Genomic DNA, 27,570 nt, shown 5'->3' on the forward strand with positions numbered 1-27,570 from the left:
AGAGCCTGAGGGGGGAGTAGCAGAGGGAGAGAGCCAAGTTGTAAAATGGAAAAGTCTGGTCTACAGCCTTGAAGGAAAAGTTAAGGCTGGGTATGCGTAGCTAGAGTAGTTTTCTGAGGAGTGGAGCGAAATGTGTCACTCGATCCATCTTTCCATTTTATTTTCCTTCCATCAGTGATTTATTCTGGGCCTGTGTCCCCCTTCTAGATGGTAAGCTTCTTAAAGGTAGGGATTGGATCTTTTATTCCTATCGTACTCTCCTAAGTGCTTTAAAACAGTGGTCTATACAGAGTAGGTCCTCCACCAATGAAACATCGAAACAGAAACCTGATCAAAATTTCTCATTATAAACCTTGCAGATTCCAGGACACCCATTTTACCAGGTTTGAATCCTCAAAAGATTGATCGCACTTCAGGAGGCTGAGCACCAAAGACTCTTTTCAAGTAGCAAAAGTGAATTTGAAAGCCCTCTAGAGAAAACAAAGAAACATGGAAGTTTGACTCCCAAGAGGAAATGCAATTCTAATCACCTCCTACTAAAATTAAAACTAGGTTCGGGAGCTAAAAACGAGGAGGTTCATCAAGTTGGGGTCTGTGGCCCCGGCCCACTTAGGCCCCAGTAAAAAAATGCTCACCGACTTGCAGTTTGCATTCTGGTGCCAGAAGTGTTAAAGAGCCACTGCTTCACCTGTTTCTCTGTCAACTGCTTATGGCTTTAAATAGGCCCTGATCTAATTCTGCTGCTTCTTTTAGTTGGGTAGAGTCAGGTTACGGGAGCAGGGACAAAATAATAAAATTCATGTCAGACAGTTTTATCGTATCGGGCAGTCACCCCTACTTTCCGTCCCCTCTCTCCAGTCCTGTCCCTCTATCGAGGTTCCCAGCAACCATGCCGCTTGTTAAAGTTCCAGGTAGGTGACCTAAAGCACCCAGACAACTCCAATTTGGTTGTCGTTGGTTTGTTTTTTTCTGGTGTAGGATACAAATCTTTTATATCATTGTTCATAGCAAGTTGGAGGACATAGTCCTCAAATTACCACAAAATTGGTCATTTCCAAGATTGGGGATCGGAGAAGAGATAAAGAATGACCATAATGTGTTAACAGGGTTTGAAAGCGATGATCCAAATTGAGCGTGAATCATCTCCATGAGGCTCTCTAAAGTCCTCCGGGGCTGTAAGGTCAGTCGGAATTCTGAGAAAGGGAGCGACAGGGTCTCCTGCGTGAGGAATGACTACAAATTGGAAGAAAGGCAAAAAAGGTGACTGCCAAGCCTTACTTGAATGCATGTTGTCAGCTGAGCGTCTGGGGATTTACTGAAAGCAATCTGAAGGGCAAGGAGCAGAGAAGGAAAGAAAATGCACAGAAAATGGCTATCTCCCAAAATCATTGAGTGGTGATAAATCTGAGGCAAATGGGGAGGAAGAAGAGTAATAATGATACCCTACTGTGATTCTCTTTTACATTTATCTGCACATTATTTTGTTTGGGAGAAGTGACTCATAACATTTTCTGCAAACAACTAAAGAAAACCGTGAGTATTGTATTTCTTCTGCCATTTTTTGAAACCTCAACTGGACGAACAATGATTACATCTTAATTTAGAAACGACGGTATATTCAGCAGTGTTTATGAAAAGTTATTAATGATAATGAAAATGATGGTCACCAGTGTCACAAGTAGTCTTTTTAATTGGCTAGCATTTTTTGAGCGCTTCAAACTTTTTGAAATGGAGTTCTAATATTTTGAAGGGGAATTGACTTCTTTCCCGTCACTTGTAGACAATGCCACTATCCTCCCTGTCTCACGAGCCCGTAAACTTGGCGTTGTTCTCGACTCACCTCCCTTATTCTACCCTCATATCCAATCCGTCACCAAAACCTACCAGTTCTCCCTTCACAACGTTGCAAAAATCCACCCTTTCTTCTTCATCCAAACAGCTAACACGCTGATCCAAGCATTTATTCATTCATTCAATAGTATTTATTGAGTGCTTACTATGTGCAGAGCACTGTACTAAGCGCTTGGAATGTACAAATCGGCAATAGATAGAGACAGTCCCTGCCCTTTGATGGGCTTACAGTCTAATCGGGGGATTTATCCTTTGCCTCTTCGACTACTGCCTCTGCCTCCTCGCTGACCTCCCTGACTCCTATCTCTCCCCATTCCAGTCCATACTTCATTCTGGTGCACAGATGATTTTTCGTAAAAAACATTCATCTGTCTCCCCACTCCTCAAGAACCTACCTCCAATGGCTGCCCGGCCATCTCCACATCGAACAGAAACTCCTTACCGTCAACTTTAAAGGACTCAGTGAGCTCACCCCACCCTACCTCACCTCACTGATTTCCTACTTTAGCCCAGCCCACACACTTCACTCCTCTTCATTCATTCAATAGTATTTATTGAGTGCTTACTATGTGCAGAGCACTGTACTAAGCACTTGGAATGTACAATTCGGCAACAGATAGAGACAATCCCTACCCAGTGACGGGCTCACAGTCTACATGGGGGAGACAGCAAAGCAAAAAAGAACAAAATGAAAACAAGACATCTTCAAGATAAATAGAATCAAGGAGATATACACCTCATTAAAAAAATTAATAGGGTAATAAATTGTCCCATCTTACTCCCTGGCCCCTGATCTTATCTATCTCACCACCAATCCCTTTCCCACGTCCTCCCCCTAGCCTGGAACTCCCTCCCCCTCCATATATGCCACACCACCACTCTCCCTACCATCGCAATATATCTGAGGTCACATCTTCTCCAAGAAGCCTTCCCTGATTAAGTTCTCTTTTTCCTGGCTCACTCTCCCCTCTGTGTCATCTGTGCAGTTGGATCTGTGATCTTTGGGCATGTGGTATTTGCCCCACCCTCAGTCCCACAGAACTTACATGCATATCTTTATATATTATAAATGATTTAATGTCTGTCTCCCCCTCTAGACAGTAACTCGTTATGGGCAGGGAAAGCATCTGTTAATTCTATAGTATTATACTCTCTCAACCTCTTAGTATAGTGCTCTGCATATAGTAAGTACTCAATAAATTTCATTGATCAATTGATTGATTCATTGATTAGGCACAGACAGGAAATGTCCTTTTGGATGCCACTTCTTCCTACTGGTTTCTCTAAGTCCAGGAGGGAGTATTTAAATGACCGAAGGGAAAGCTCTTCCCTGTTTTATCCTCTTCCTAAATGAAATAAACCTTTGGCAGTTCATTTACAAGGACAGTTCATGCAGTTTTCCCTTCCATCCTAATCCTAACGTAGCATTCCCCTCGGACTGGCTAATTGTAGTTGGGGTATTAAGGCGACTCTAGCAATAAGTCATGATTTCGGATGCAAGACTCCAGGGTCTTGCCTTCCAAGCAGGAATTTAGAAAGCACTGTTGAGAAATCGACGTGTTACCCTGATTTTGGGTAAGGAGCCAAGCATGATCCTCCTTTCCCAAGTTTCCTGCAACTGCTAGATTCAGGGACATAGCCCTCCCTGAGTAGTCCTTAGAAGCTGGAGCTTGGGAGTAGAGAGCCAAACTTAGAAAACAATCAAATATCTTGTAATTCAAAATCGCTGTGAACGTGTAACGACAAGGGAACTCATGATCATTCATGAAAAAAGAAACAGTGGTCCCTCTGGTAACGATTTCTGGTTGCAGAAATTCCACTTTATAGACAGTACTAGGATTAGGTTCATCGGCGTAACTATCACTAACTTTCCTCTGTCCACTGATGGCCGGTGACAATTTGCCTAAAACTAAATGCCTATAAGTCAATAAACCAAAAGCCTGAAGTTCCATCCCCAATCATCCTACTGTCTGGTTATACCAATCTTGAACAGGCTAATTGAAGCCCCTTTTCAGATGGCCGAACCTGTAGTCAATCAGTCAATCATATTTATTGAGCGCTCACTGTGTGCAGAACAAATCCCGACTCTGCCACTTGCCTGCTGTGTGACCTTGGGCAAGTCACTTTGCTTCTCTGGGCCTCAGTTTCCTCACCTGTAAAATGGAGATTAAGACTGTGAGCCCCACGTGGGACAACCTGATTATGTTGTATCTAGCTCAGCGCTTCAAACAGTGCTTGGCACATAGTAAGCACTTAACTAATACTATCATTATTATTATTATCATTGCAATATAACAATAAACAGACATATTCCCTGCCCACAGTGAGCTGGTGGAGGTGGTCCACAGTGGAATAAAGGTTGCCGAAGCTCCTTCCCTTTCTCCCCCTCCTCTCCCTTCTCTTCTTCAGCAACCGAACTGGGTCATTCAGGGAAGCAGCGTGGCTCAGTGGAAATAGCCTGGGTTTCGGAGTCAGAGGTCATGGGTTCGACTCCTGGCTCTGCCACTTGTCAGCTGTGTGACTGTGGGCAAGTCACTTAACTTCTCTGAGCCTCGGTTACCTCATCTGTAAAATAGGGATTACCTGTGAGCCTCACGTGGGATGACCTGATTACCCTGTATCTCCCCCAGCACTTAGAACAGTGCTCTGCACATAGTAAGCCCCTAACAAATACGAATATTATTATTATTATTCCTTGAAATTTCCAAGTTGACTCGATCAATCGCTCGTTCGATGATATTGATTGAGCACTTACTATGTGCAGAGCACTATACTAAGCTCTTGGGAGAGTACAATGCAACAGCTTTAGCAGACGCATTCCCTGCCCATAACGAGCTGACAGACTGCGGTGGTGTGTTTCTGGCCGGATTGGAGACTCAAAGGAACAATCCTGGGAGGGGCAGGTGGGCCGTGGGAGGTCACTGCCACTACTGTCATTCAGCAGTCACTCCTCAGCTGCCACTCCCAAATGGCAGGGCCGGTGGAACTTTAGCTACCCGGACAACAGCATGGCCTAGGAGATAAGGACACGACGGGCCTGAGAGTCAGAGGACCTGGGTTCTAATACGGTCTCCGCCATCTGTCCGCAGTGTGACCTCGGGCAAGTCACTTCACTTTTCTGGGCCTCAGTTACCTCATCTGTAAAATGGGGATTAAGACTGCGAGCCCCATGTGGGGCAGGGACCGTGTCCAACCCGATTACCTTGTATCTACTACAGTGCTTGGCACCTAGTAAGTGCTTAACAAATACAAATAATAATTATAATTAGTCGGGGTCCTGGCTGGTGGTGCTGTGATCTGGACCAAAGAAGGATAGGCAGTGGTTGAGTGAACGAGTGTCTTTCTTCCTGTCTTCCTTTCCCTACCCATCTCTCCCCCTTTCTCGCCCTCCTTTCTTTCTGGCTTTTTCCGTCTTTTCGCACTCCCTCTCACACTGCTTTCCGTGAGGCGGGGGATGGGGAAGAGGGGGAGGGTCCTTGTTTCTTGCCCCAAGGCTGAGGGTTTTGGATGGGCTTCTCAAAGTCACCTTAATATGTCTGTAATCAATTTGGTTTTGTCAGTGATAGGCCTTCAGTCAGTTGGTTTTAGGCAATCTATTATCCATTGGTTTTTTAATGCTACTTGTTAAATGCTTACTCTGTACCAAGCGGTGGGTTAGATACAAGATAATCAGGCTAGACACAGTCCCTGTCCCACGTGGGGCGGCCTATGTAGTTTCTCACGGTTTACACTGTCCCCCAAAATGCAGACTTGGGCTGCAGGTGCTTGCTGCCAAAGGAGGAATCGTTTCTTTCCCTGGGGAAATTTGTTGGAATTTTAATTTGTTTACTCTTCTGACTGTAAAATGTATTTGAGATTTCTCCAGAACTCAGCAGACACTTGCATGCGACTACAGGGTTTCTATGATATCTGAATTCTTGTTTTCAGTTCCCCAAACCGTGAACTTTATATAACAAATAAATGTTGCAGAAAAGCCCAATGTCCTGGACTTTTTTCTTGGCTAAATTTTCCATGTGAAAAGTAGGTCACATTCTAGATTGTAGACTACTTTTATTTTGACCATACACCCCCTCTGGTGTAATCGTCCTTAATAATTATAGTAGTTTCTTAAGTGCTTACTATGGGTCAGGGACTATATTAAGCGCTGGGATGGGTACAAGCAAATCGGGTTGGACACAATCCCTGTCCCATGTGGGGCTCACAGTCTCAATCCCTGTTTTACAGACAAGGTAAGTGAGACCCAGAGAAGTTTAGTGACTTGCCCAAGGTAACACAGCAGACAAGTGACAGAGCCAGGATTAGAACCCATGACCTGACTCCCAGGCCCGTGCTCTATCCACTGTGCCATGCTCCTTCTGCGAGTCCCATGTGGGGCATGGGCTATGTCCAACCTGATTATCTGCACCTACCCAAGCATTTAGTACAGTGCCTAGCACATAGTAAGCACTTAACAAATACCATTAATAACAACAATAAAAGTACACTTTTCTGATGTTTTCTTCCTTGGAATTGGTTCTGTCTGCCCTTGCTCGCACTAGGTCAGAATTCCTTTGGAAAGTCCCATCCAGTCCTGATCACCTTTGGTCCAGATAAAGGTAGTGCGGGGCCTGTTCCGTGCCCCAACACCCCCATCCACCCCTATAAATATCAGACTGCTTTCCTTGTTATTAATAATAATAATAGTTGGGGTATTTGTAAAGTGCTTACTAGATGTCAGGCACTGTATTAAGCACTGGGGTGGATACAAGCAAATCGGGTGGGACACAGTCCCTGTTCCTCATGGGGCTCACAGTCTCACTCCCCATTCGACAGATGAGGTAACTGAGGCACAGAGAAATAATAATAATAATGTTGGTATTTGTTAAGCGCTTACTATGTGCTGAGCACTGTTCTAAGCGCTGGGGTAGACATAGGGGAATCAGGTTGTCCCACGTGGGGCTCACAGTCTTAATCCCCATTTTACAGATGAGGGAACTGAGGCACAGAGAAGTTAAGTGACTTGCCCACAGTCACACAGCCGACAAGTGGCAGAGCTGGGATTCGAACTCATGAGCCCTGACTCCAAAGCCCGTGCTCTTTCCACTGAGCCACGCTGCTTCTCCTGAGCCACGCTGCTTCTCCTTGAAGCAGTTGAGAAGTTAACTGACTCATCCAAGGTCACAAAGCAGACAAGTGGCAGAGCCGGGATTAGAACCAGTGACCTTTTGGCGCCCAGGCCTGTGCTCTATCCACTACCCCATGCTGCTGGGAAGCCTTGGGGAGTCCCAGCCCAACTACATCCACCGTTCTAGAACTCAGAGGGTTCTCAGAACTAACCATCTCCTTGGAATTCTGAGACCCAAGAGTATGCATGAGCCAGTCTGCTGAATCCCTGCAGTCCACGGTCCAAGGGAATGGAGCCCTCTGTGGAAGACCCGGGTCGGGTTGATCCTCACCCAGATCGGAAGAGTTCTCATGAGGCCAGGTCAGTCCCCACACACCAGACACAGAAACGAGAAGCCAATCAATGGCTCAACCTTCGGGGATGCAATCTTCTTTAATTAGATCCCTTCTCTGTGAGCTATCCAAAACTGCGCAAATGATCTCACTTCCTTTTTGTTTAAAGCTACCAAAATACCTCACTGATTTGAATCTGTCTAGAAAACTTTAACATAGAAGTTCTGGGAACTGGAACTGAGCCCAGAGAAGTAAACAGTCCCTGCGCTCTCCTATTGTAACTTCTTGAAGAAGAGTGCATGAAGTAATGCAAAAATTATTTATATTAATGCCTGTACTGTACTCTAGAGCGTGAACTCTTTATGGACAGGGAACTGTTGTACTGCACTCTCCCAAGTGCTTAGTACAGTGCTCTGCACACAGTGAGCAGTGAATAAATACCATTGATTGAATGACTGATTGATTGCTAGATGTTATGAATGAATGAGTGAAAGAATGAATATATATGCCTCCCCTGCCATGACTAGATTCATTCTATCTTCTCTTATTATTGTCTGTCCGTTTGCCATCCTCATTATAGCTACCCGTAAGAGAATGAGGTACTCAAGGAGGCCGAGACTTATTGAAAGTTATGTCAAATGTCAAATTAAATGAGAGCTGAGTGAACAAGCCTCCAGGGAACAAGCTAGCAGAGCGTCACCACTTCAGCCTTAGGCAAACCAGGCCAGACCTCGCTCCCAACAACATGGGAGCTTCTGGGGAAGATTGGGTCTCTTCCTCCGAGAGTCTGAAATCCCTTTACTGATGAATTATTGCTGACATTTCCATTTAAGTGGCTTAGTGGAAAGAGCACGGGCTTGGGAGTCAGAGGTCGTGGGTTTCTAATTCTGGCTCTTCCACTCATCAGCTGTGTGACTTTGGGGAAGTCACTTAACTTCTGTGTGACTCAGTTACCTCATCTGTAAAATGGGGATTAAGACTGTGAGCCCCACGTGGGATAACCCAATTACTCCGTATCTCCCCCAGCACTTAGAACCATGCTTGGTACATAATAAGCGCTTGAAAAATACCATCATTATTATCATTATTTTACAGAAACTAGAAAATACATAGAGAATCAGAAAAAAGCAACTAAAATGTTAGGGAGATGGTGTAGCTTCTATAGGAGGATAGATGGGAAAAAAAAAAGGACTCTTCAAGTGGGGAAACTGCAGGTCGAGAGGGGATATGATTGAAGTTTTTATAGAAGTCTGAGGGTTAGGAAAGGGCACAAATTGTTTTTCACCAAATCCCCTAACAGGAGGAGGAGAAGGAGGCAGAAGTCACTGGAGCTTGAAGGTGGTAGTTCAGTTCAAACAAAGGACAACTTCATCAGAAAAGAAGGTGTCAAACATTTGGAATTTAGTACAGTATGAAGCTATACAGGCAGAAAACAGCAATACACTCAAGGAGAGTTTGGATCAATTCACGTTAGAAGCAAAAACGTGTGGCAGGCACAGCCCACAGGATTAGATTGCATGTTGAGGAGAACAACCATAACACAATTTCTCTGAGAATCCTTCGATGCCACTGACAGAAGCAGGACTGAATTTAGCGGACCATTGGTCTCATCCAATGAGGCAGTTCTTATCAGCTACTGGAAAACAAAGACATACCAGAGGTGAACGGCTTTGATCGAAGCCAGACAATTTAGGTAAGTACAGAACTTAGAGAAAAGTAGAGGAGTCCTGACCTCTAAATCTTTACTCTAAGACGCGTATCCCGAATCATCTACCCCTTTGCCATCATGAAGCTATTTTTTCAGAGTTGGTGGGTGGTTGGGTTGGGAGAAGTGTGCAGAGCTCACACAGAAACTTTTGCACAAGAGGAGGGAAAGGATAGATCTGCAAGGAATAGCGGAGACCCATTTAGGGAGTTGTGCTGATTTAAGGAACTGGGTTGTAAAAAAGAGAAGTTGAGCAAACAGGGGGAGTGTAAATCAGATAGTTGAATTCTGCCATCTTTCCAGAACTCTGCTGTAGGGGAAGCACAGTTTGCATCCTCTGCAATCCCTTGTTAGGAGACAACTGCACAGTGATCTGTAAAAACTTCCTTCTTTAGATATGGACGATGCAATGCGTAGCTTGGCTGAAAGAGTTTTTGCCTCTGAAGTGAAGGATGAGGGAGGTCGACATGAGCTGTCCCCATTTGATGTGGATGAACTATGCCCCATTTCTCACCACGAGAGGCAAGCTCACATATTCCACCAGGAGAAGAAAACTGCTGAAGGAAGACGGTAAGACACGTGGGATAGGAAATTAAAATATTCTTAGAGAAGTTGCCGGGGTGGCAAACAGCAGAAGGACGAGACCGAATGGGTCAGTCAGTCAATCTAATAATGTTGGTATTTGTTAAGCGCTTACTATGTGCCGAGCACTGTTCTAAGCGCTGGGGTAGACACAGGGGAATCAGGATGTCCCACGTGGGGCTCCCAGTCTTAATCCCCATTTTACAGATGAGGTAACTGAGGCACAGAGAAGTTAAGTGACTTGCCCACAGTCACACAGCTGACAAGTGGCAGAGCTAGGATTCGAACTCATGACCGCTGACTCCAAAGCCCATGCTCTTTCCACTGAGCCGAATCATATTTATTGAGAGCTTACTGTTTGCGGACCACGGTACTAAGCGCTTGGGAGAGTACGATATAACACTATAAAGGACACTTTCCCTGTCCACAACGAGCTTAAAGTGCAGAGGGGACTATCTGGACTGTAACCCAGATCAATAAGTGACCCTTTCCTCCAACCCAACTGGGCCCAAACCAGAGACGAACACTCCATACGATGCCATTCTCCAGAAGGAGGTCTGGTGCTAGGCATTCTTGGAAGGAATACGGTAAGAATGCTGAGGTTTTACGTATCACTGGTTTAGAAAAGGTCTTCTGCTTCCAATCCTTCACAGCTTTAGTGAACGCCTTTAGCCCTCCACTCCACACGGCCACTGAGATAGGACCTCTGGACATTTGATATTCGCCCCATGTCCAACCGCACAGCGCTTACGTACATGTCTTTAAATTATATATTAAAAATTACTTATTCATATGAATGTCTGTCTCCCCCTCTAAACTGTAACCTCATTGTAGGCAGGGAACGTGTCTGCTAATTCTATTGTACTGTGCTTTCCCATAGTGCTCTGTGCATAGCAAAGCAGCGTGGCTTAGTGGCAAGAGCACGGGCTTGGGAGTCAGAGGACGTGGGTTCTAATCCCAGCTCCACCACTTGCCTGCTGTGTGACCTTGGGCAAGTCACTTCACTTCTCTGGGCCTCAGTTCCCTCATCTGCAAAATGGGGATTAAGACTGTGAGCCCCACGTGGGACAACCTGATTACCCTGCCTCTACCCCAGCGCTTAGAACAGTGCTTGGCACATAGTAAGTGCTTAACAAATACCATCATCATCACTATTATTATTAGTAAGTGCTCAATAAATACGATTGATTGATTAATTGAATCAACTCTGCATTTGCCCCCACTGGGAAAGTAGGAGATCTATCAAACCATCAATCCATGGTGTTTATTGAGCAATGACTGGGTGCTGAACTCTGTACTTGAGAGGACAATACATAGAGTTGGTAGATATGTTTCCTGTCTATAAGGAGCTTGGAGTCAAGAGGGGAAGACTGGTTTTAAATAAATTAAGGATAGATAAATAAGTGCTGTGGGGCTGAGGGTGGGGGATACAGCTTCAAGTGCAAGCTTGAAGCACAATCTATGCCTTCAATAGCTAGTTCAATTTTTAATAATAATAATGATAACTGTGGTATTTGTTAAGCACTATGAGTCATCAAGCACTGGGAAGAAATGACAAAGTCCAATCAAATACAGTCCTGGAAGGGTTCTTGTCCTATGATATTAAATTTGAGAAGCAGCATCACCCAGTGGAAAGAGCCTGGGTCTAAAAGTCAGAGGACCCTGATTCTAATCTCTGCTCTGCCAATTACCTGCTGTATGACCTTGGGCAAATCACTCAATTTCTCTGCGCCTCAGTTCTCTCAACTGTAATATGGGAATTAAATCCTACTCCCTGATTAACTCGTACCTACTCCAGTGCTCAGAACAGTGCTTGGCACATAGTAAGCGCTTAGCAAATATAATAATCATAACGATCATAAAAATTACCACCACTGTTAGAAGAGGACCACTGACTTTGCCCGACAGGTGAAAAGACAGCTATCACCCCTGGGTTGGACTAGCGAAGGATGATGTGTTTCCTCAGCGGGAGTGAAGTCGGACCAAGTTGGAAATCCCTCCGCCTCTGATCCACACTCGATTTCTTAGTTTTTTTATGGCCCTGTTACAATGGGCTTCTCTGTGAACATAAATGCTACATGTCACAGCAGGTAGAGGTGGACGTGAACACACATCCCAGAAATACTTGCCTCGATTATTCTCCAACCCCTATTCCCCTACACGATCACTTTGGCGAGTTTCAAATTTGCCTAAAGTTTCATTCCACAGTGAAACAAAATCTGTCCCTGAGGGACACCTGCCGGGGCTGAGTTTGTTCTCTTTAACCCAGGAAGAAACGTTTTCAGAGTCGGAAGACAGTTGTCCTGTCTCATCCATCAATGGAGGAATCTTCAACAAAGCTGCCTGCCTCCGATGACCATGTTTCCTCATCCCCATTATACCAGACCGTGCCTGACTTCCAGAGGGTTCAGATTACCGGTGACTACGCCTCTGGGGTGAGCTTCTCTTTCCTAAAACACTGCAGTCAGACCACAAAATGCCATATTCTACTTGTCCATCGCAACTCCCTCTTCTCGGCACTCCCCTGGCCCTTTCCGAATTATTGTTTTTCTTCCTCTAGAATGTAAAGTCGTTGTGGGCAGGGAATGTGTCTTGCTAATGGTCTTGCATTGTACTCTCCCAGGACCTTAGTTCAGTGCTCTGCACATAGTAAGCACTCAAACAATACCATTGATTGATTGATTCTTTTTCCTAGCAATGCCTCCCTGGGCCATGAGCATGGCAAGGATAGATTAGCTCGCACTTGTATAGATCGATCAATCAATCAATCGATTGTATTCGTTCTTATTATTAACAGTAACAATAATAATAATGGTATTTGTTAAGCACTTACTATGTGCCAGGCACTGTACTAAGCACTGGGGTGGATCAAGCAAAATTGAGTAGGACACAGTCCCTGTCCCATGTGGGGCTCGCAGTCTCAATCCCCATTGTACAGATGAGGTAACTGAGGCACAGAGAAGGGAAGTGACTTGCCCAAAGTCACACAGTCGACAAGTGGCGTAGCCAGAACTAGAACCCATGACCCTCTGACTACCACACCATGTTCTATCCACTGTGCCATGCATTTATTGAGTGCTTGCTTTGTGCAGAGCACTGTTCTCCCTAAGAATTCCCCAAACAGGTAAATGCTCCGGGGCCACTAAGGGGCAGAGGGCTGTGACAGGAAGAGAGAGCTTGGGAGCAGAATAAATAGAAAAATGACTCCCTCAAACAGAAAGTGGAGCTGTGTTCTGAAATCTGCAGCTTACTCTGTTCTCTCGCATTGCTCCCCTCTCTAGTTTCTTATAGATCCTAAGAAAGCATTGCACCATTTTAAACAGGCTTTTGTAGGGATTAGCAAGGTTTCTATTTGAGAATGCAGGACACTGGTGACAATCTGGTTTCACCCATCCTTTGCCGCTGGGAAGACGGGAATCTTACCACTAAAATGTGAGCTCTTCTGTGTTCCTACCCAAGAGTTCATTTCAGGAAAATGGGACGGAGAAGTGCCATAAGGTAGAGTCCTATATATAGGGAATGTCTGGAAACCCTGTGATTTGATGTACAGGCTGGTAAATTCACAATTACCCAATCCGGCCTCCCTGCCCTTCCCAGAGCTCTTGCTAGGTAATAAATCTCTACTGCATGGACTGGCGACTGCACGGACTGGCGACACCAGCAGGAAATTGACAAAACTAAAGCCAACCAACACACACTCCAACTGTAACTTTCACAGCCAGTCCCTGGCCCTCTTCTCAGGTGACTGTTTGAGGTTTAAAGCTCAAATCCCAAGGGTTCTCAATTAGCCCCTTAAAAACTACTGGCTCTTTCTTTGCTGAGAAATCCACTCTCAGGGATTTCCGCAGCGCAGGTAACTCTCCTCAAAAATGCTCTATTGGCATCTGCCTCCCTCGGAATTAACAGATCTTTAAAGATGATAAGCTTGACCTGAATCAAGATGGGATAAACGCTCCTAGGAAAAGGGTCCGGCAAAGTCCATAAATGCCTTTCTGCCCCAAATTCTTGACTCTGTTTGCTCCAGGATGATCGGACTGATCTTTGCCTACAAAATGATGACATTTAGTGAAGGGGAAATGAGTCCTTCTAGAAGATTCCTAGCTACTCTTGCCCTGCATATGTTCAGTTCAGTTTTCGATTGCAGAAACAAGCCTCATTATATTAATTACCACATGTAGCGTCTTTGAAATTAACGAATTCTCAAAGGCCGGGGTTTGAGATTCAGTTTCTTTTTGTAGGTCACAGTTGAAGATTTTGAAGTTGTGTGCGCGGGTTTCTATCGTGCATTATGTATTCGGGAGAAGTATATGAACAAGTCATTTCAGAGGTTCCCTAGAACCTCTTCCAAGTACCTTCGTAAAATGGAAGGAGATGTTTGGAAAGTAGACGAGAGCTTATATCCAGGTAATTAGTTTTCTTACTTTGATACTGATGGAAAGTCTCTAAGTTCCACTAATACGATCCAATGTTTCCATCTTAAATAATACCCAAAATTCACTACCACAATTCAATAGACATTTATAGACAATTCACGCATACATAGATGGATGGCAATAACTCAGTGTTCCTCAGACTGAGGATCACAGAATTGTGATGGAATCTTAAACTCTGATTTCCACAACATATTCCCCTCCCCTTCAATCACCACTTTCCTCCGAAGCAATATGGTGTCCATATGTGACCTACCCTCTCCACCCAAGGACCTTTCTCTCCCAGAGCAGCATGCTGCTTCATCATTGTGGGTGGTTGTTGGGTTTTTTTTTCTTTTTCTGTGAAGTGTTGCAGAAGTCACTTGGGTTCCAAGCTGAAAACCTTCAAAAACCTCTGGCCTAGGACCTCAGAAAGACAACATCAGGGAACCTTCCGTATCACAGAAGACCGGTGGCCTATTTAATTGATGTACGTGCCTTGTTACGCACAGAGGATCCCAAGTTGGTTGCTACACTGTACCTTGTCTCTTTAAGAAATTTGCATATTTTTATTACGATGATTTTTGCTACTATTTTTCTGGGCATAGAAGTTAAGTTTATAGGCCCATTAAAATATCCAGAGCCATCTGTTTGCTTTTTTTAAACTACACAGACTCCCGGTGCATCCAATTTCCAGGCACTTTCTCAAAGAGCCCTGCATGAGTCAAAATCCTGGCTCCCGAACCAAACCGACATGATGTCCAGATCATTTTTCTAAAAAATCGTTCCGTGTACATCTCCTCACTCCTCAAAAACCTCCAGTGATTGCCCATCCGTCTCTGCGTGAAGCAGAAATTCCTCACCATCAGATTTAAGGCACTCAATCAGCCCCCTCCCCGCTGCTTCTCCCCACTCCTCTCCCACTCAACGCAGCCCACACACTTTGCTCTTCTAACAACCACTTGAGCTTCGATCAGGCCCTCCCTCCTGCCTGGGACTCCCTTCCTCTTCATATCTGATAGACTGTCCCTGCTACCCTCCCTCCACCCCCTCCCTCTCCCCGCCACACACACACTCCCCATCTTCAAAGCCCTACTAAAATCACACTTCTTTCAGGAAGCCTTCCCTGACTAATATCTTATCTTTTCACCCTACTTTCCCTCTCTTCTGTTTCACTTACCTGGTCCTATCCTACCTTAACTCACTGCTCTCCTACTACAACTCAGCCCGCACACTTCACTCCTCTAATGCCCACCTACTCGCTGTACCTCAGTCTCGTCTATCTCTCCGCCAACCACTTGCCCATGTCTTACCTTCGGCCTAGAATGCCCTCCCTCTTTATATTGGACAGGTAATCACTCTCCCCACCTTGAAAACCTTATTGAAGGCACTGCTCCTCTACGAGGGCTTCCCTGACTAAGCCCTCATTACTCTCTTCCCTCTTCAAAGCCCTACTGAGAGCTCACCGCCTCCAGGAGGCCTTCCCAAACTGAGCCCTCCCTTTCCCTCTGCCCCTCCTCCCCTCCCCATCGCCCTGACTCCCTCCCTCTGCTCCACCCCCTTCCCCTCCCCTTAGCACTTGTGTCTATTCTTATATATTATTTATTACTCTGTTTATTTTGTTAATGATGTGTATATTTCTATGATTCTATTTATCTATTTTGATGGCATTGATGCCTGTCTACTTGTTTTGTTTTGCTGTCTTTCTCCCCTTTTTAGACTGTGAGCCCATTGTTGGGCAGAGATGGTCTCTATCAGTTGTCAAACTGTACATTCCAAGCACTTAGTACAGTGCTCTGCACACAGTAAGCGCTCGATAAACCGATTGAATGAATGAATGACCTCTTCTCCCACTCCCTTCCGCATTCCTCTTGCACTTGGATTTGCTCCCTTTAATCACCCCACCCTCAGCCCACGGCACTTAGGTACAAATCCGTCATTCATTTATATTAATGTCTGTCTCTCCCTCTAGGCTGTAAGTTGGTTGTGGTCAGGTAACGTGTCTACCAACCACACTGTGATATTGTACTCTCCCAAGAGCTTAGTACAGTGCTCTGCACACAGTAAGCGCTCAATAAATGTGACTGATTGATGGATTGAACTAAGCACTCTAGTCCATACCCACTAAGCACTTCAATACTCACTCCACCCCAACACTTATGTACATATCCTTATACTACACTACTGGTAATAGCAGAGAATTTGTTAAGCACTTACATGCCACTGTTCTAAGGTCTGGAGTAGATGTGAGTTATTCACGTCAGACACGGTCCCTGTCCCACATGGGACTCACAGTCTAAGTAGGAAGGAGAACAGCTGGGTTACTTTTCCCCTACCTCTAATTTATTTTAACATCTGTCTCCCCGCCCTGGATTGAAGACTTCCTGAGGGCAGGAATCGTGACTACCTTCTACCTGTGTTTGTAGATTCAGTACGAACTTAGGGATTTCTAAATGTGCACAGAGACTTATTCATTTAATCATATTTATTGAGGGCTTACTGTGTGCAGCGCACTGTACTAAACCCTTGGAAAGTACAATTCGGCAACAGAGACAATCTCTACCCAACAACGGGCTCACAGTCTAGAAAGTGAGAGACACAACAAAACAAAACAAGTAGAGAGGCATCAAAAGCATCACTATAAATAAATAGAATTATAGATATATACATCATTAATAAAATAGATAGAATAATAAATATGTACATATATACACAAATGCTGTGGGGCGGGGAGGGGGATAGAGCAGAGAGAGGGAGTAGGGGTGATGCGGAGGGAAGGAGGAGCAGAGGAAAAGGGGGGGCTCAGTCTGGGAAGGCCTCCTGGAGAAGGTGAGCACTCAGTAGGGCTTTGAAGGAGGGAGGTGTGCTAGTTCTGCGGATGTGAGGAGAGAGGGCATTCCAGAGGTTGGGTGTGGGCCAGGGGTCGACGGCAGGATAAGGGAGAACGAGGCACAGGCAGGTGGGATGGCACTGTGGTCAGTGCTCTTACGAGGGAGGGGCTGGAATTTTCTCCCGGTTCAGGTTGTTTCACCCTGCCTAGCCCCAACCCAAACCACCTGGCCCATGCAAAGATCTACTTGCACTCCACTATAAGTTTTCTACCATAGTAGCGGCTGGCACTCAAGTGACTTCAGTCAATTACTTTTACCCACTTGGCATACTATCCACCATTCCCTGCAGACTTTAGTATCTTTAGCCCTCCTGCCACTTGGATTTCCACTCTCCTAGTATTTCCCTGGCCCGTTTCTCTTCCTGATTTATTTAATTGGCCGACAGGCACGTTAAAAACAAAAAGTAGTATTGAACCTCTCTATCCTTTTGGTTTCACTTATTAGACGACTTCCTTTTTGCTAATAATGGATGATGCTTTTCTTTATCTTTCCCTTATTCTTATTATACACGTTTTGTCCTTGTTGGTTTCTTTGTTCTCCAAGTTGTGTCTCATCCTCAGGATTGACCGGTGAGTAGGTCTTATGCAGAAAGTGTTCACTAGGAATGGCCTTAATGGGTGTACACTGTATTTCATTTTACAGTGATTTCTCAGCTCCCCACTGATCACAATTGCTGATCTATTGCTATGTGTGTTTCATTCGAAAGTCTTTACCCCTCCCGTGACGAAGGGAGAAGATCCTTTCCAAAAAGACGATCTCCCTGAAAACCTTGGGTATTATTTAAAAATGAAGGATGGTGTGGTTTACATATACACTGATGAAGCAGCTGCCAAAAGAGATGAACCTCAACATCTGCCTTACCCAAATCTGAACATCTTCCTAGAAGATATGAATTATCTACTGGCATTAATTGCTCAAGGTCCTGTGTAAGTGTTCAGCGTGAATCCAGTGACAAAAAAAAATAGCAAAGCACCCCCAAACCCTTCCTATCTCTATGTTGATTCATCCTTACCTCAAATTTAACTTTGAAGACCACTGGACTCGAATGTGTTGCCTGTGTAGTACATATGAATATATAAGGGTTTTTTAATTTATATTACTGTCTAGTTGCCCCTCTAATCTCTAAACTCACTGTGGGCAGGGAACATGTCTATCACCTCTTTTGTATTGTACTCTCCCAAGTGTTTAGCACACAGAGTAAGCTGTCAAACATAGCCTAGGGAAAGGCTATGCACAGGCCTGGGAATCAGAGGACCTGGGTTCTTATCCCAGCTCTGCCAAATCCTTGCAATGTGACCTTGGGCAAATCACTTAACTTCTCTGTGCCTCAGTTCTCCTGTTCTCCTTCCCACTTGGGCTGTGAATGTTGTGTGTGACAGGAACTGTGTCCAACCTAATTAACTTCTAACTACTCCAGTGCTTAAAACAGTGTTTGACACATAGTATAAGCCTGCCAAAAGCCATAAAAGTAAATGAATAAATAAATAAATATCATTGTTGATGATGATGATGATGACATAGCTCTTAGACTGATGGTGCCACTAGATAATGAGGGTTTAAAGACCATAAATGGTAACTAAATACAGAGAAAATCACCTTAAAAGGAATCTGACTGTGATTTTCTCTTCATTAGTAAAACCTATGCCCACCGACGCCTGAAGTTTTTGTCCTCCAAGTTCCAGGTTCATGAGATGTTAAATGAGATGGAAGAAATGAAAGAACTGAAGAACAACCCTCACCGAGATTTCTACAACTGTAGGAAGGTAAAGGTCCTGCAACTGGGAATCGAGGTCGTCTCCTGAGACCAGAGTTGGAAGACTTCACTTTGTCCATTTTCCTGCCAAGTGATAGGAACGTTTCCAGCTATTTGGCAGGCTGCAAGGAAGCTGGAAAGGGAAGAAGGAGAGGGAAAGAAGCATAAGGGGAAAATAAAAATATGGACTAGGGGGACCATGGGAGTTGTCCCGGAAGTTGTCCTTAGAGAAGCAGCTTGGCCTGGTGATTATAGCACAGGCCTGGGAGTTGGAAGGATCTGGGTTCTAATTCCAGATCTGCCACTTCCCTACTGTGTGAACTCGGTCAATTCACTTAACTTCCTGTGCCTCAGTTACCTCATCTGTAAACTGGGGCCCCATTTGGGAAATGGACTGTGTCCAACCTGATTACCTTGTATCTACCCCTGTGCTTAGTACAGTGCCAGGTACATAGTAAGCACTTAACAAATACCACCAAAACAATCAGAAAGTTGATGAACTGAGACCGTTGGGTTTTATATCTCTTCCTGTGTAGGTGGACACGCATATCCATGCTGCTGCCTGTATGAATCAGAAGCACCTGCTACACTTCATTAAGAAATCCTACCGGATGGATGCCGATAGAGTGGTCTACACCTCCAAAGAGAAAAAGCTGACCTTAAAGGAACTCTTTGCCAATTTGAAAATGCACCCCTATGACCTAACTGTTGATTCTCTGGATGTTCATGCAGTAAGTGGCAAGGATAATCTCTTCTCTCATCCATCTTCCAACAGATGACCCAGGTCCCCTTTGCTTCCTGAGCCATCTCTTCTAGAAACCTCTCCCATTCCTGCCTTTCTAGATTTCTCTGATCTCAACCAGTTCCCTAGTAAAGGGGTTATTAATGTCCATCTCCCCTTCTAGACCGTGAGCTTGTTGTGAGCAGGAAATGTGTCTGCTTATCGTTATACTGTACTCTCCCAACCACTTATTACAGTGTTTTGCACACAGTAAGCACTCAATAAATGCGATTGAATGAATGAATGCAGGAATGATTTGCAGGGACGTCAGACCTTCCAGCGTTTCGACAAGTTCAATGATAAGTACAACCCTGTGGGAGCCAGTGAGCTGCGGGACCTCTACCTGAAGACGGACAACTCCATTAACGGGGAGTATTTTGCCACTATTATCAAGGTGAGATGGAGATGACCTCCATTTTGGAGGGTGGACAGAACAGAGCCGTCCACTTTGCCCAGGTGGCCGAGGGCCCTTGAAGAGTGCGTCGGTGGTGGTGGTGGGGAGGCGGGGTGGTGGTGGTCAGCTCAGCCCTGCGTGGTTCTCTGGAGCAGCTGAGGCCTCAATTTGGCCTTGCAGGAGGTGGCCGCGGACCTGGAAGACGCCAAGTACCAGCACGCAGAACCCCGGCTGTCCATCTATGGCCGCAGCCCCGAGGAGTGGTCCAAACTGGCTTCCTGGTTTGTCCAGAACCGAGTCTACAGCTCCAACATGATGTGGATGATCCAGGTCCCTAGGATCTAGTAGGTGCCTGCTTTCCTGGGCGGACTCAGTGGAAACGGGAGAGAGCACAAAAGACAGAGTCCCCAGCCGTGCCATTCAAGCAGGCCTCGGATTTATGCCCTGCCACGTGATCCAAACTCTACTTCTTCCCCCAGGCTGAGATTAATGTGCCAATTCTTCCCAATTGCTTTCCCCTCCCTTTTTTCTCTCCCTTCCACTGACCCTGTAACTTCTGAGGGCGTTAATGTGGTGTCACCGGTGTCTTCAGGGTTGTTGGCTCTCCCAGAGCCACAGAAGTAGAAATGAGGGCCCCGCCTCCCAGCCCCCCACTGAAGATGCCAAGCCGGGTACCTCCACTTACCTCTCTTCTACCCCCAGTGATGTGTTCCGGGCCAAGAATTTCCTCCCACATTTCGGCAAGATGCTGGAAAATATATTCCTGCCAGTGTTTGAAGCCACAATCAATCCCCAGGCCAATCCAGACTTGAGTATCTTCCTCAAGCATGTAAGTGTGGTCCCTTAAGTCTCCTCTCACCCCACCATGGGACATAACTTCCCCCGGTTAAAGCCTGGAGACATGACGTGGAGCCACCGAGGTTCCTTGGCAGCCCTCTCACCCATCTCATGGTCAATTGAGGGATGGAAGCATTGACGGGGAGACTGGGCCTAGGATCCCAATGGAGATCCATCGCACTCTTCCTGGCAGATCACCGGCTTTGACAGCGTGGATGATGAATCCAAACACAGCGGCCACATGTTTTCATCCAAGAGTCCCAAACCTGAGGAGTGGATGATGGAGAAGAATCCATCATATACGTACTACGCATACTACATGTACGCCAACCTCGTGGTGCTCAACAGTCTGAGGAAGTATGTGAATGAGGGAGTTTGGGGAGGGGCAGTGTGGAGTGAGAGAATTTCAGTCTGACACCTCCTTGCTTCCTTTCCAGGAGTTGCATCTGGGTCCAGTGCCCACCACATACAACTGAACTGGTGCCAAGCTGCCAGAATCAGGAGTGGTGCACCTGGAGCTGAAAATTAAAGGCGGGAAAGAGGCTGTTTGGGAGGCAGAAGCAGGAGGCAAAGACTGAGAGATGGGAAAGGGAGGATTGACTATTCACAGTTGCCAAAAGACCAGTTCATATGAATGGAAGGTGGGATTTAGCGGGCATCAGGAGATGAGAATACTTCACAAGTAGGGTGGAGTCAGCGGGGAGAAAACTTTGAAAGCAACCTTCAAAAACCTATAGTTGATCCAGAGGATAATAGGGAGTCCCTGGAGTAATAGGAAGCAGTGAATATGAAAGATGATTTGGGCTGTAGGATGCACAGAATATTTTGTGTGAGGTGAATATAACAATAATGATAATAATAATAATAATAATGGTATTTGTTAAGCCCTTACTATGTGCCAAGCCCTGTTCTAAGTGCTGGGGTAGATACAGGGCAATCAGATTGACCTTTGTGGGGCTCACAGTCTTAATCCCCATTTTACAGATGAGGTAACTGTGGCATAGATAAGGTGGCAAAGACAAGTTAAGTGACTTGCCCAAGGTCACACAGCAGACAGGTGGCAGAGCCGGAATTTGAACTCATAACTTTTTGACTTTCAGGCCCATGCTCTGTCCATTGCACCAGGCCGCTTTTGGAGACTGGTAGGAAAAAAGTTGTTGTAGGTGATGAGGTAGAGATGAGGTGGCCAGGATCTGGACAAAGAATTTAGTGAAGGGGACGGAGAAGGAAAATCAGGTTTGAACAATGTTGCAAAGAACAGACTGAATTTGGCAACTGATTTTGTGTGTGGGGGGGTGCAATGGGTGAAAGTTTTGGAGGCACAAGGGTTACAGTGCTTTGGACTTAGTGGGCAGGTAGGAGAGTGGCTCAGGTCTTGGAAATTGGGAATATAATCCACAGATTGAGGCTGGGGGGAAGACAATAAGTCCATTCTCCACTTTACTGAGTTTGAAGAAACATCAGGATACCCAGATAGACAGACACTAAAGACTGTTGGTGATCTAGGATTGAAGAAAGGGATTTGAGCGATTTATGAGACCAGTTGACTGAGAGTGGAACAGCTTCCTGAGTGAGTGAATGCAGAGTGAGAAGAGTAAATGAACCTGAGTCCATAAGATCAGGTCCATGGGTTTGTGAGGGGAAAAGTCATAAACTATGTTAGAGTTCTGATTTGCATTGATTTTCAACCCCCTTGCCCTGTGCATCCCTTCAACACTTTTCAACACTTTTCAAAATAAAGGAGTTCCGTATTTCATGAGAATTAAAGTTATGGTCCATAGGTGCCAATTCTTCATTCTGAGTCTAGGAGCAAACGTGGAAAAGGTCTTCTGGATGACGAAGCCTCTGAGGGGCATGGATTTTGAGAGGAAGGATGGCCAATGGCTAGGAAAGAGTGACCCAGAAAAACAAATCCAAAAACAGATGAGAACATGGAGACAAGGACTTACCTAATTTTTTTTCCCTGGGTTGATGAAGGGAGGATTTTGCATGGGGTTGGGCCAATGGCAATCAATCAATCATTGAACAAGGGCAATTATTGAGTGCATATTGTGTGCAGAGCTCTTTACTAAGTGCTTAGGAGAGTACAGTACAATAAAGTTGGTAGATGCGATCTCTGCCCACGAAGAGCTTGCAATCACCATGCCACTGTGGCCCGCTCCTGATTTGGCCCACCCTGGCTCTGAAGCTGGGGGGAGGGGAGGTGTGCTATATTATCCCTGTATTATCCACCGAATTATCTGGAATCAATAGCCAGGGTCAATCAAACCCTCTTGCCCCTACTCCAGAGCTGTCCAGGTTGTGAAAGGCTCTCTCCGCTCCTCTCCCTCCCTACCCACTGTCCCAACTCCAAAATCAGGGTAGCAGCTGAACAAGACTCTGCCCAGGCTATGTCCATTCCCCCTGCCCAAAAAGCTGCAGGGGCAAGGCTAACACTTTTCTTCCACGGGCCCAAATCCAATGGACCCTTCCCCACATTTCTCCCCTGGAACTGGCACCCCTGGATTTTTGATTGCATTGGACTAGTTAGTTATTTACATTACTGTGACTACAAGAACTGAGTTCTATGAATTGATTCAAAACGCTCATGTCTCTACTGTGTTTAATTTTATATATTCAGGAATATTTCCTTTTAATTCAACTAATCAGGTTGAGGATTTATTACTATATTTGAGTTTTTTAATAGGAGACTTTTAAAAAGTGTATTAATCGATGGACTCTATTTATTGAGCCATTGCTCTGGGCAGAGCACTGTACTAAGCACTTGGGAGAGTATAATATAACAAAGTTGGTAGACACATTCCCTGCCCACAAGGAGCTTACAATCTAGTAACTTAAAGTTCCATTGGATTAACAATTAATAAATATAAATGCTTGTAATTAATCATTAACAATAATGATTTAGGGTATTACATTTTCAAATCAATCATCAGGATCCACCCCCAAATTTTTGTTTAAAAGGAGTGCATAATAAAAGGATTTTCAAGTGTATATATAACTTTCGTATTAAAAAATGATGCCATTCATGGTGAATCTACACTTTATCTTCACAGCTCTCTCCACCTTCAAAGCTCTCCTAAAGTCCCATCTACTCCAAGAATTGATGAATTCTGATGAATTCACAGTGCCCCAACTCAGCTCAATGCAACGGCCACCCCTAGCTCTTACGTGTCTCATGCCTATGCTCAGCATTCATGCTCCTACTCACCATCTCTAGACTAAGTTCGTTGTGGGCAGGGAACATATCTACCAACTCTGTTGAATCGTACTCTCCCAAACTCTTTGTACAGTGCTGTGTATGCAGTAAGTGCTCAATAAATACCCTCGTTTGATTTATCTGTATATTGCTTGAATAGTTCATGAAATATTCAAACTTCAAATAGTAGCTATAGTAATGGTATTTATTGAACACTCATTGAGTGCACTGCACTGAATTAAGCACTTGGGAAAGAATAATAATTATTGTGGTATTTGTTAAGTGCTTACTATGTGTCAGGCATTGTACTAAGCATGGTGTGGGGGGTTGGGGGGGAGGAGTACAAGTAGATTGGGTTGGACACAGTCTCTGACCCATATTGGGTTCACAGACTTAATTCCCATTTGACAGATGAGGTAACTGAGGCACAGAAAAGGGAAGTAATTTTCACAAGGTCACACAACAGATGAGTGGTGGACCTGGATTTACTCTCTTCATTCACCCTACCCTCAGCCACAAAGCACTAATGTATAGCTGTAATTTATTGAATTTATATTAATCTCTGTCTCCCTCTCTAGACTTCAATAAGCTTGTTGAGGGCAGGGAATGCATCTAACTCTGTGATTTTGTACTCTCCCAAGCACTTAATGCAGTCCTCTACATGGAGTAAGTGCTCAGTGAATACCGTTGATTAATTGAGGGTAGTTATTATGTCTACCAACTCTCTTGTATAGTACTTTCCCAGGTGCTTACTACAATGTTCTGCACACAAGCAGCGTGGCTCAGTGGAAAGAGCCCAGGCTTTGGAGTCAGAGGTCATGAGTTCAAATCCCGGCTCTGCCACTTGCCAGCTGTGTGACTGTGGGCAAGTCGCTTCACTTCTCTGTGCCTCAGTTACCTCAACTGTAAAATGGGGATGAAGTCTGTGAGCCCCACGTGGGACAACCTGATTCCCCTGTGTCTACCCCAGCGCTTAGAACAGTGCTCTGCACATAGTAAGCGCTTAACAAATACCATCATTATTATTATTATTCACTGATGGATTGATTTGTACTCAGTAGGCACTCAATAAACAGTACGGATCGATTGATGCCGTCTGAAAAGAGTAACAGTTCCTTCCAAAAAAAAAAACAGTGGTAAAGGCAGTCCTCTGTACTATCTGCGGCACCTGGTGTTCTTTACAACTCTCCAGGTCTGAGTCAGGCATGTTCTGTGGAAAACTGCTGGCCATTTCCCAGCTGCTCACCTGCAAATCCTAAAGACAGTGTTCCCTTTTCTCTAGGAAGAGAGGAATGAACACCTTTCTCTTTCGCCCTCACTGTGGGGAAGCTGGAGCTATTACACATCTAATGACAGCATTCATGACGGCAGACAATATCTCCCACGGCTTAAATTTAAAAAAGGTCAGTTGATGGTGCTTTCCTTAGGCTGACTTTATCTTGGAACTAGGCAATTCATTGTTTTCTTTTTTCTTACTATCCTGAGCAGTTATCATTCCTGTAGATCCAAGGGGAATTTGGGATCCCCAGGCTACATTTTCCCTGATCGTGTCAGTGATTAACTATGGATAAGATGCACAGCAAGCTTCCTTAAGAGAGAGAAAAAAATGTTTCTATCTGAAGTCTTTTCCTTGGATCAGAATACCAAAGTTAGAGAACTGATGCTCAAAGAACCCACTTGGCTCAACTTCCATGAACAGAGGAGCAAAGATAAATGACACCAAATAGCATCTGCAAAAAGATAGCAGAAATCTTTTTATTTGGGGATTTGAAATAACTGGTGATAGTTTTGCTTGGAAGTTGAGGCTTGGAGAATATATTAAGTTAGTTAATTGGCTGATCAAAGTTTCCATATTTTTCTCTCCCTAGAGTCCTGTGCTGGAATACTTATATTTTCTGGCTCAGATTCCCATTGCCATGTCACCTCTAAGTAACAACAGCCTCTTCCTAGAATATGCTAAAAATCCACTGTTGGATTTTCTTCAGAAAGGCCTGATGATTTCACTCTCCACAGATGATCCAATGCAATTCCATTTCACCAAGGTATGGCTAGCCAACACCCCCTACTTCCAGTCTTTGAGAATATGGCTCCCACTTCTGTTTGGCTTTCCCTGGGCTTAGCACAATGCCTAGCGCTCTGGGGACTTCCCATAATGACCCTAACTACCCCTACTGGATCACGGGACCAGCTTGTCCCAAGTTCAGGAAATTCATATGAGTCTGCTGGCAGAACTAAACTTATTTTCTTTCCTGACCTACTGTTTTGCCCGATTATTCAAGGAGCCACTGATGGAGGAATATGCCATTGCTGCCCAGGTCTTCAAACTCAGCACCTGTGATATGTGTGAAGTGGCAAGAAACAGTGTCCTGCAATGCGGCATGTCCCATCAGGTAGACTTGGCTTTCATGAGTCAACCACATCGGCATGTGATCTGATCGTCTGTGATGACAGATGAGTCGGTAAAAAACCAGAAATGAAATCCGGATGTCTTTCATAAATGGTATCATAAATACTGCCCAAAATACTGCTTAGAGAATGGAAGGGATGAAGTGAGCTCTGATTATTCCCCCGTGTGCTCTTTCCTGACAGAAGTCCTAGAAAGTTGATTGCCAAGAATTATTTTCCTTATTGCTGGGTCCATAGAAAGAAGGGATTCTATAGAAGTGCTCATTGTACTCATTTGTGGAACAGTGAACAACAGTTGATCTGCTTCCCTTTCACTTCCAGGAGAAAGCAAGGTTTCTGGGAGACAATTACCTTGAGGAAGGCCCTCGTGGGAATGACATCCGGAAAACAAATGTAGCCCAAATCCGCATGATGTATCGCTATGAAACCTGGTGTTATGAACTCGCCTTAATTGCTGAGGGCCTTAATTGCCATGTGGAACCCTGAGAACCATAACATATTAAAGCGAATATACGAACAATTCTACCTCATGGTTGTTTCATTTTATTTGTTGGATCTTCAGGTGGAAAAATGCCAGTATTATTCAGACAGAATAACTATCAAGTCCAGTAAAGTAGAAGTTGGATGTTTACCCCAAAAGTCGATAAGAAAAATCATTTTAGAGTGATTATTTTGATTGCTTTTTAATGGTATTTCTTAAGCCCTTACTACGTGCCAGGCATTGTACTAAGTGCTGGGGTAGATGGGAGCTAATCAGGTTGGGCACAGTCCATGTTCCACATGGGGCTCACAGTCTTAATCCCCATTTTACAGAGAAGTTAAGAGACTTTTCTATGGTCCCACAGCAGACAAGTGGCAGAGCTGGGATTAGAACCTGGGTCCTTCTGACTCCTCGACCAGTACTCTATCCATTATGCCAAGCTGCTTCTCTCTTTGTTCCTATGAAATGTCTAAGCCCAGTTGTTGGTCCATTGGGAAGAACACCCCTTGGGAATCAGGGGACCTGGGTTCAAGTCCAGGGTCTGCCTGTAATTGGCTAATGTGAGTGAGGACTATATATGCACCTAGCAAACCATCAGTGGAATTTACTGAGCACCTGCTGTGGGTAGAATACTTACTAAGCCCCTGGGATACAAAAATAGAATTAGGAGGCACGATCCTGGTTTCAAGGAGCTGTCAATCTATTGGAGGAGACAGACAGTAACTGAAACAAATCACAGAGAGGAGGAAGAATGAAAAGGGGGCTAAGCAAAAGGATGTGTAAAGCATTTACATCAGCTGAGGGTGATTAAGAGTTGAAGGTATTCCCTACTTGGGTGTCTTGGGAGT

General features: G+C 44.8%; 1 protein-coding gene across 2 annotated transcripts; it reads left to right on the plus strand.

Moving 5' to 3' along the window:
• The first annotated feature begins 768 nt into the window (after nucleotides 1–768).
• On the plus strand, nucleotides 769–26,766 carry AMPD1 (adenosine monophosphate deaminase 1). 2 transcript variants are annotated; one of them, XM_029068490.1, is made up of 15 exons: nucleotides 769–911; nucleotides 9,388–9,562; nucleotides 11,844–12,009; nucleotides 13,813–13,978; nucleotides 17,581–17,800; nucleotides 18,508–18,637; nucleotides 19,164–19,358; nucleotides 19,671–19,802; nucleotides 19,983–20,146; nucleotides 20,505–20,631; nucleotides 20,833–20,996; nucleotides 25,118–25,238; nucleotides 25,704–25,877; nucleotides 26,115–26,225; nucleotides 26,563–26,766. In XM_029068490.1, exons 1-15 carry the CDS (start codon nucleotides 800–802, stop codon nucleotides 26,725–26,727), a joined length of 2,322 nt encoding a protein of 773 aa, XP_028924323.1. In that variant the 5' UTR covers nucleotides 769–799; the 3' UTR covers nucleotides 26,728–26,766. The 2 variants fall into 2 exon arrangements, with proteins under 2 accessions (XP_028924323.1, XP_028924325.1); XM_029068492.2 differs by lacking the exon at nucleotides 769–911 and adding an exon at nucleotides 1,178–1,533.
• The last annotated feature ends 804 nt before the right edge of the window (nucleotides 26,767–27,570 follow it).

Source organism: Ornithorhynchus anatinus, chromosome 7, assembly GCF_004115215.2.
Source record: "Ornithorhynchus anatinus isolate Pmale09 chromosome 7, mOrnAna1.pri.v4, whole genome shotgun sequence".
Taxonomy (NCBI): Eukaryota; Metazoa; Chordata; class Mammalia; order Monotremata; family Ornithorhynchidae; genus Ornithorhynchus; species Ornithorhynchus anatinus.

Excerpts from the sequence above, each read along its gene's own strand:
- AMPD1 (XM_029068490.1), top strand. The coding sequence starts at position 800 with ATGTCAGACAGTTTTATCGTATCGGGCAGTCACCCCTACTTTCCGTCC. Across the intron at positions 17,801-18,507 it reads TTAATTGCTCAAGGTCCTGT|TAAAACCTATGCCCACCGAC; the intron begins GTAAGTGTTCAG and ends TCTCTTCATTAG. Across the intron at positions 20,997-25,117 it reads GTGCTCAACAGTCTGAGGAA|GAAGAGAGGAATGAACACCT; the intron begins GTATGTGAATGA and ends CCTTTTCTCTAG.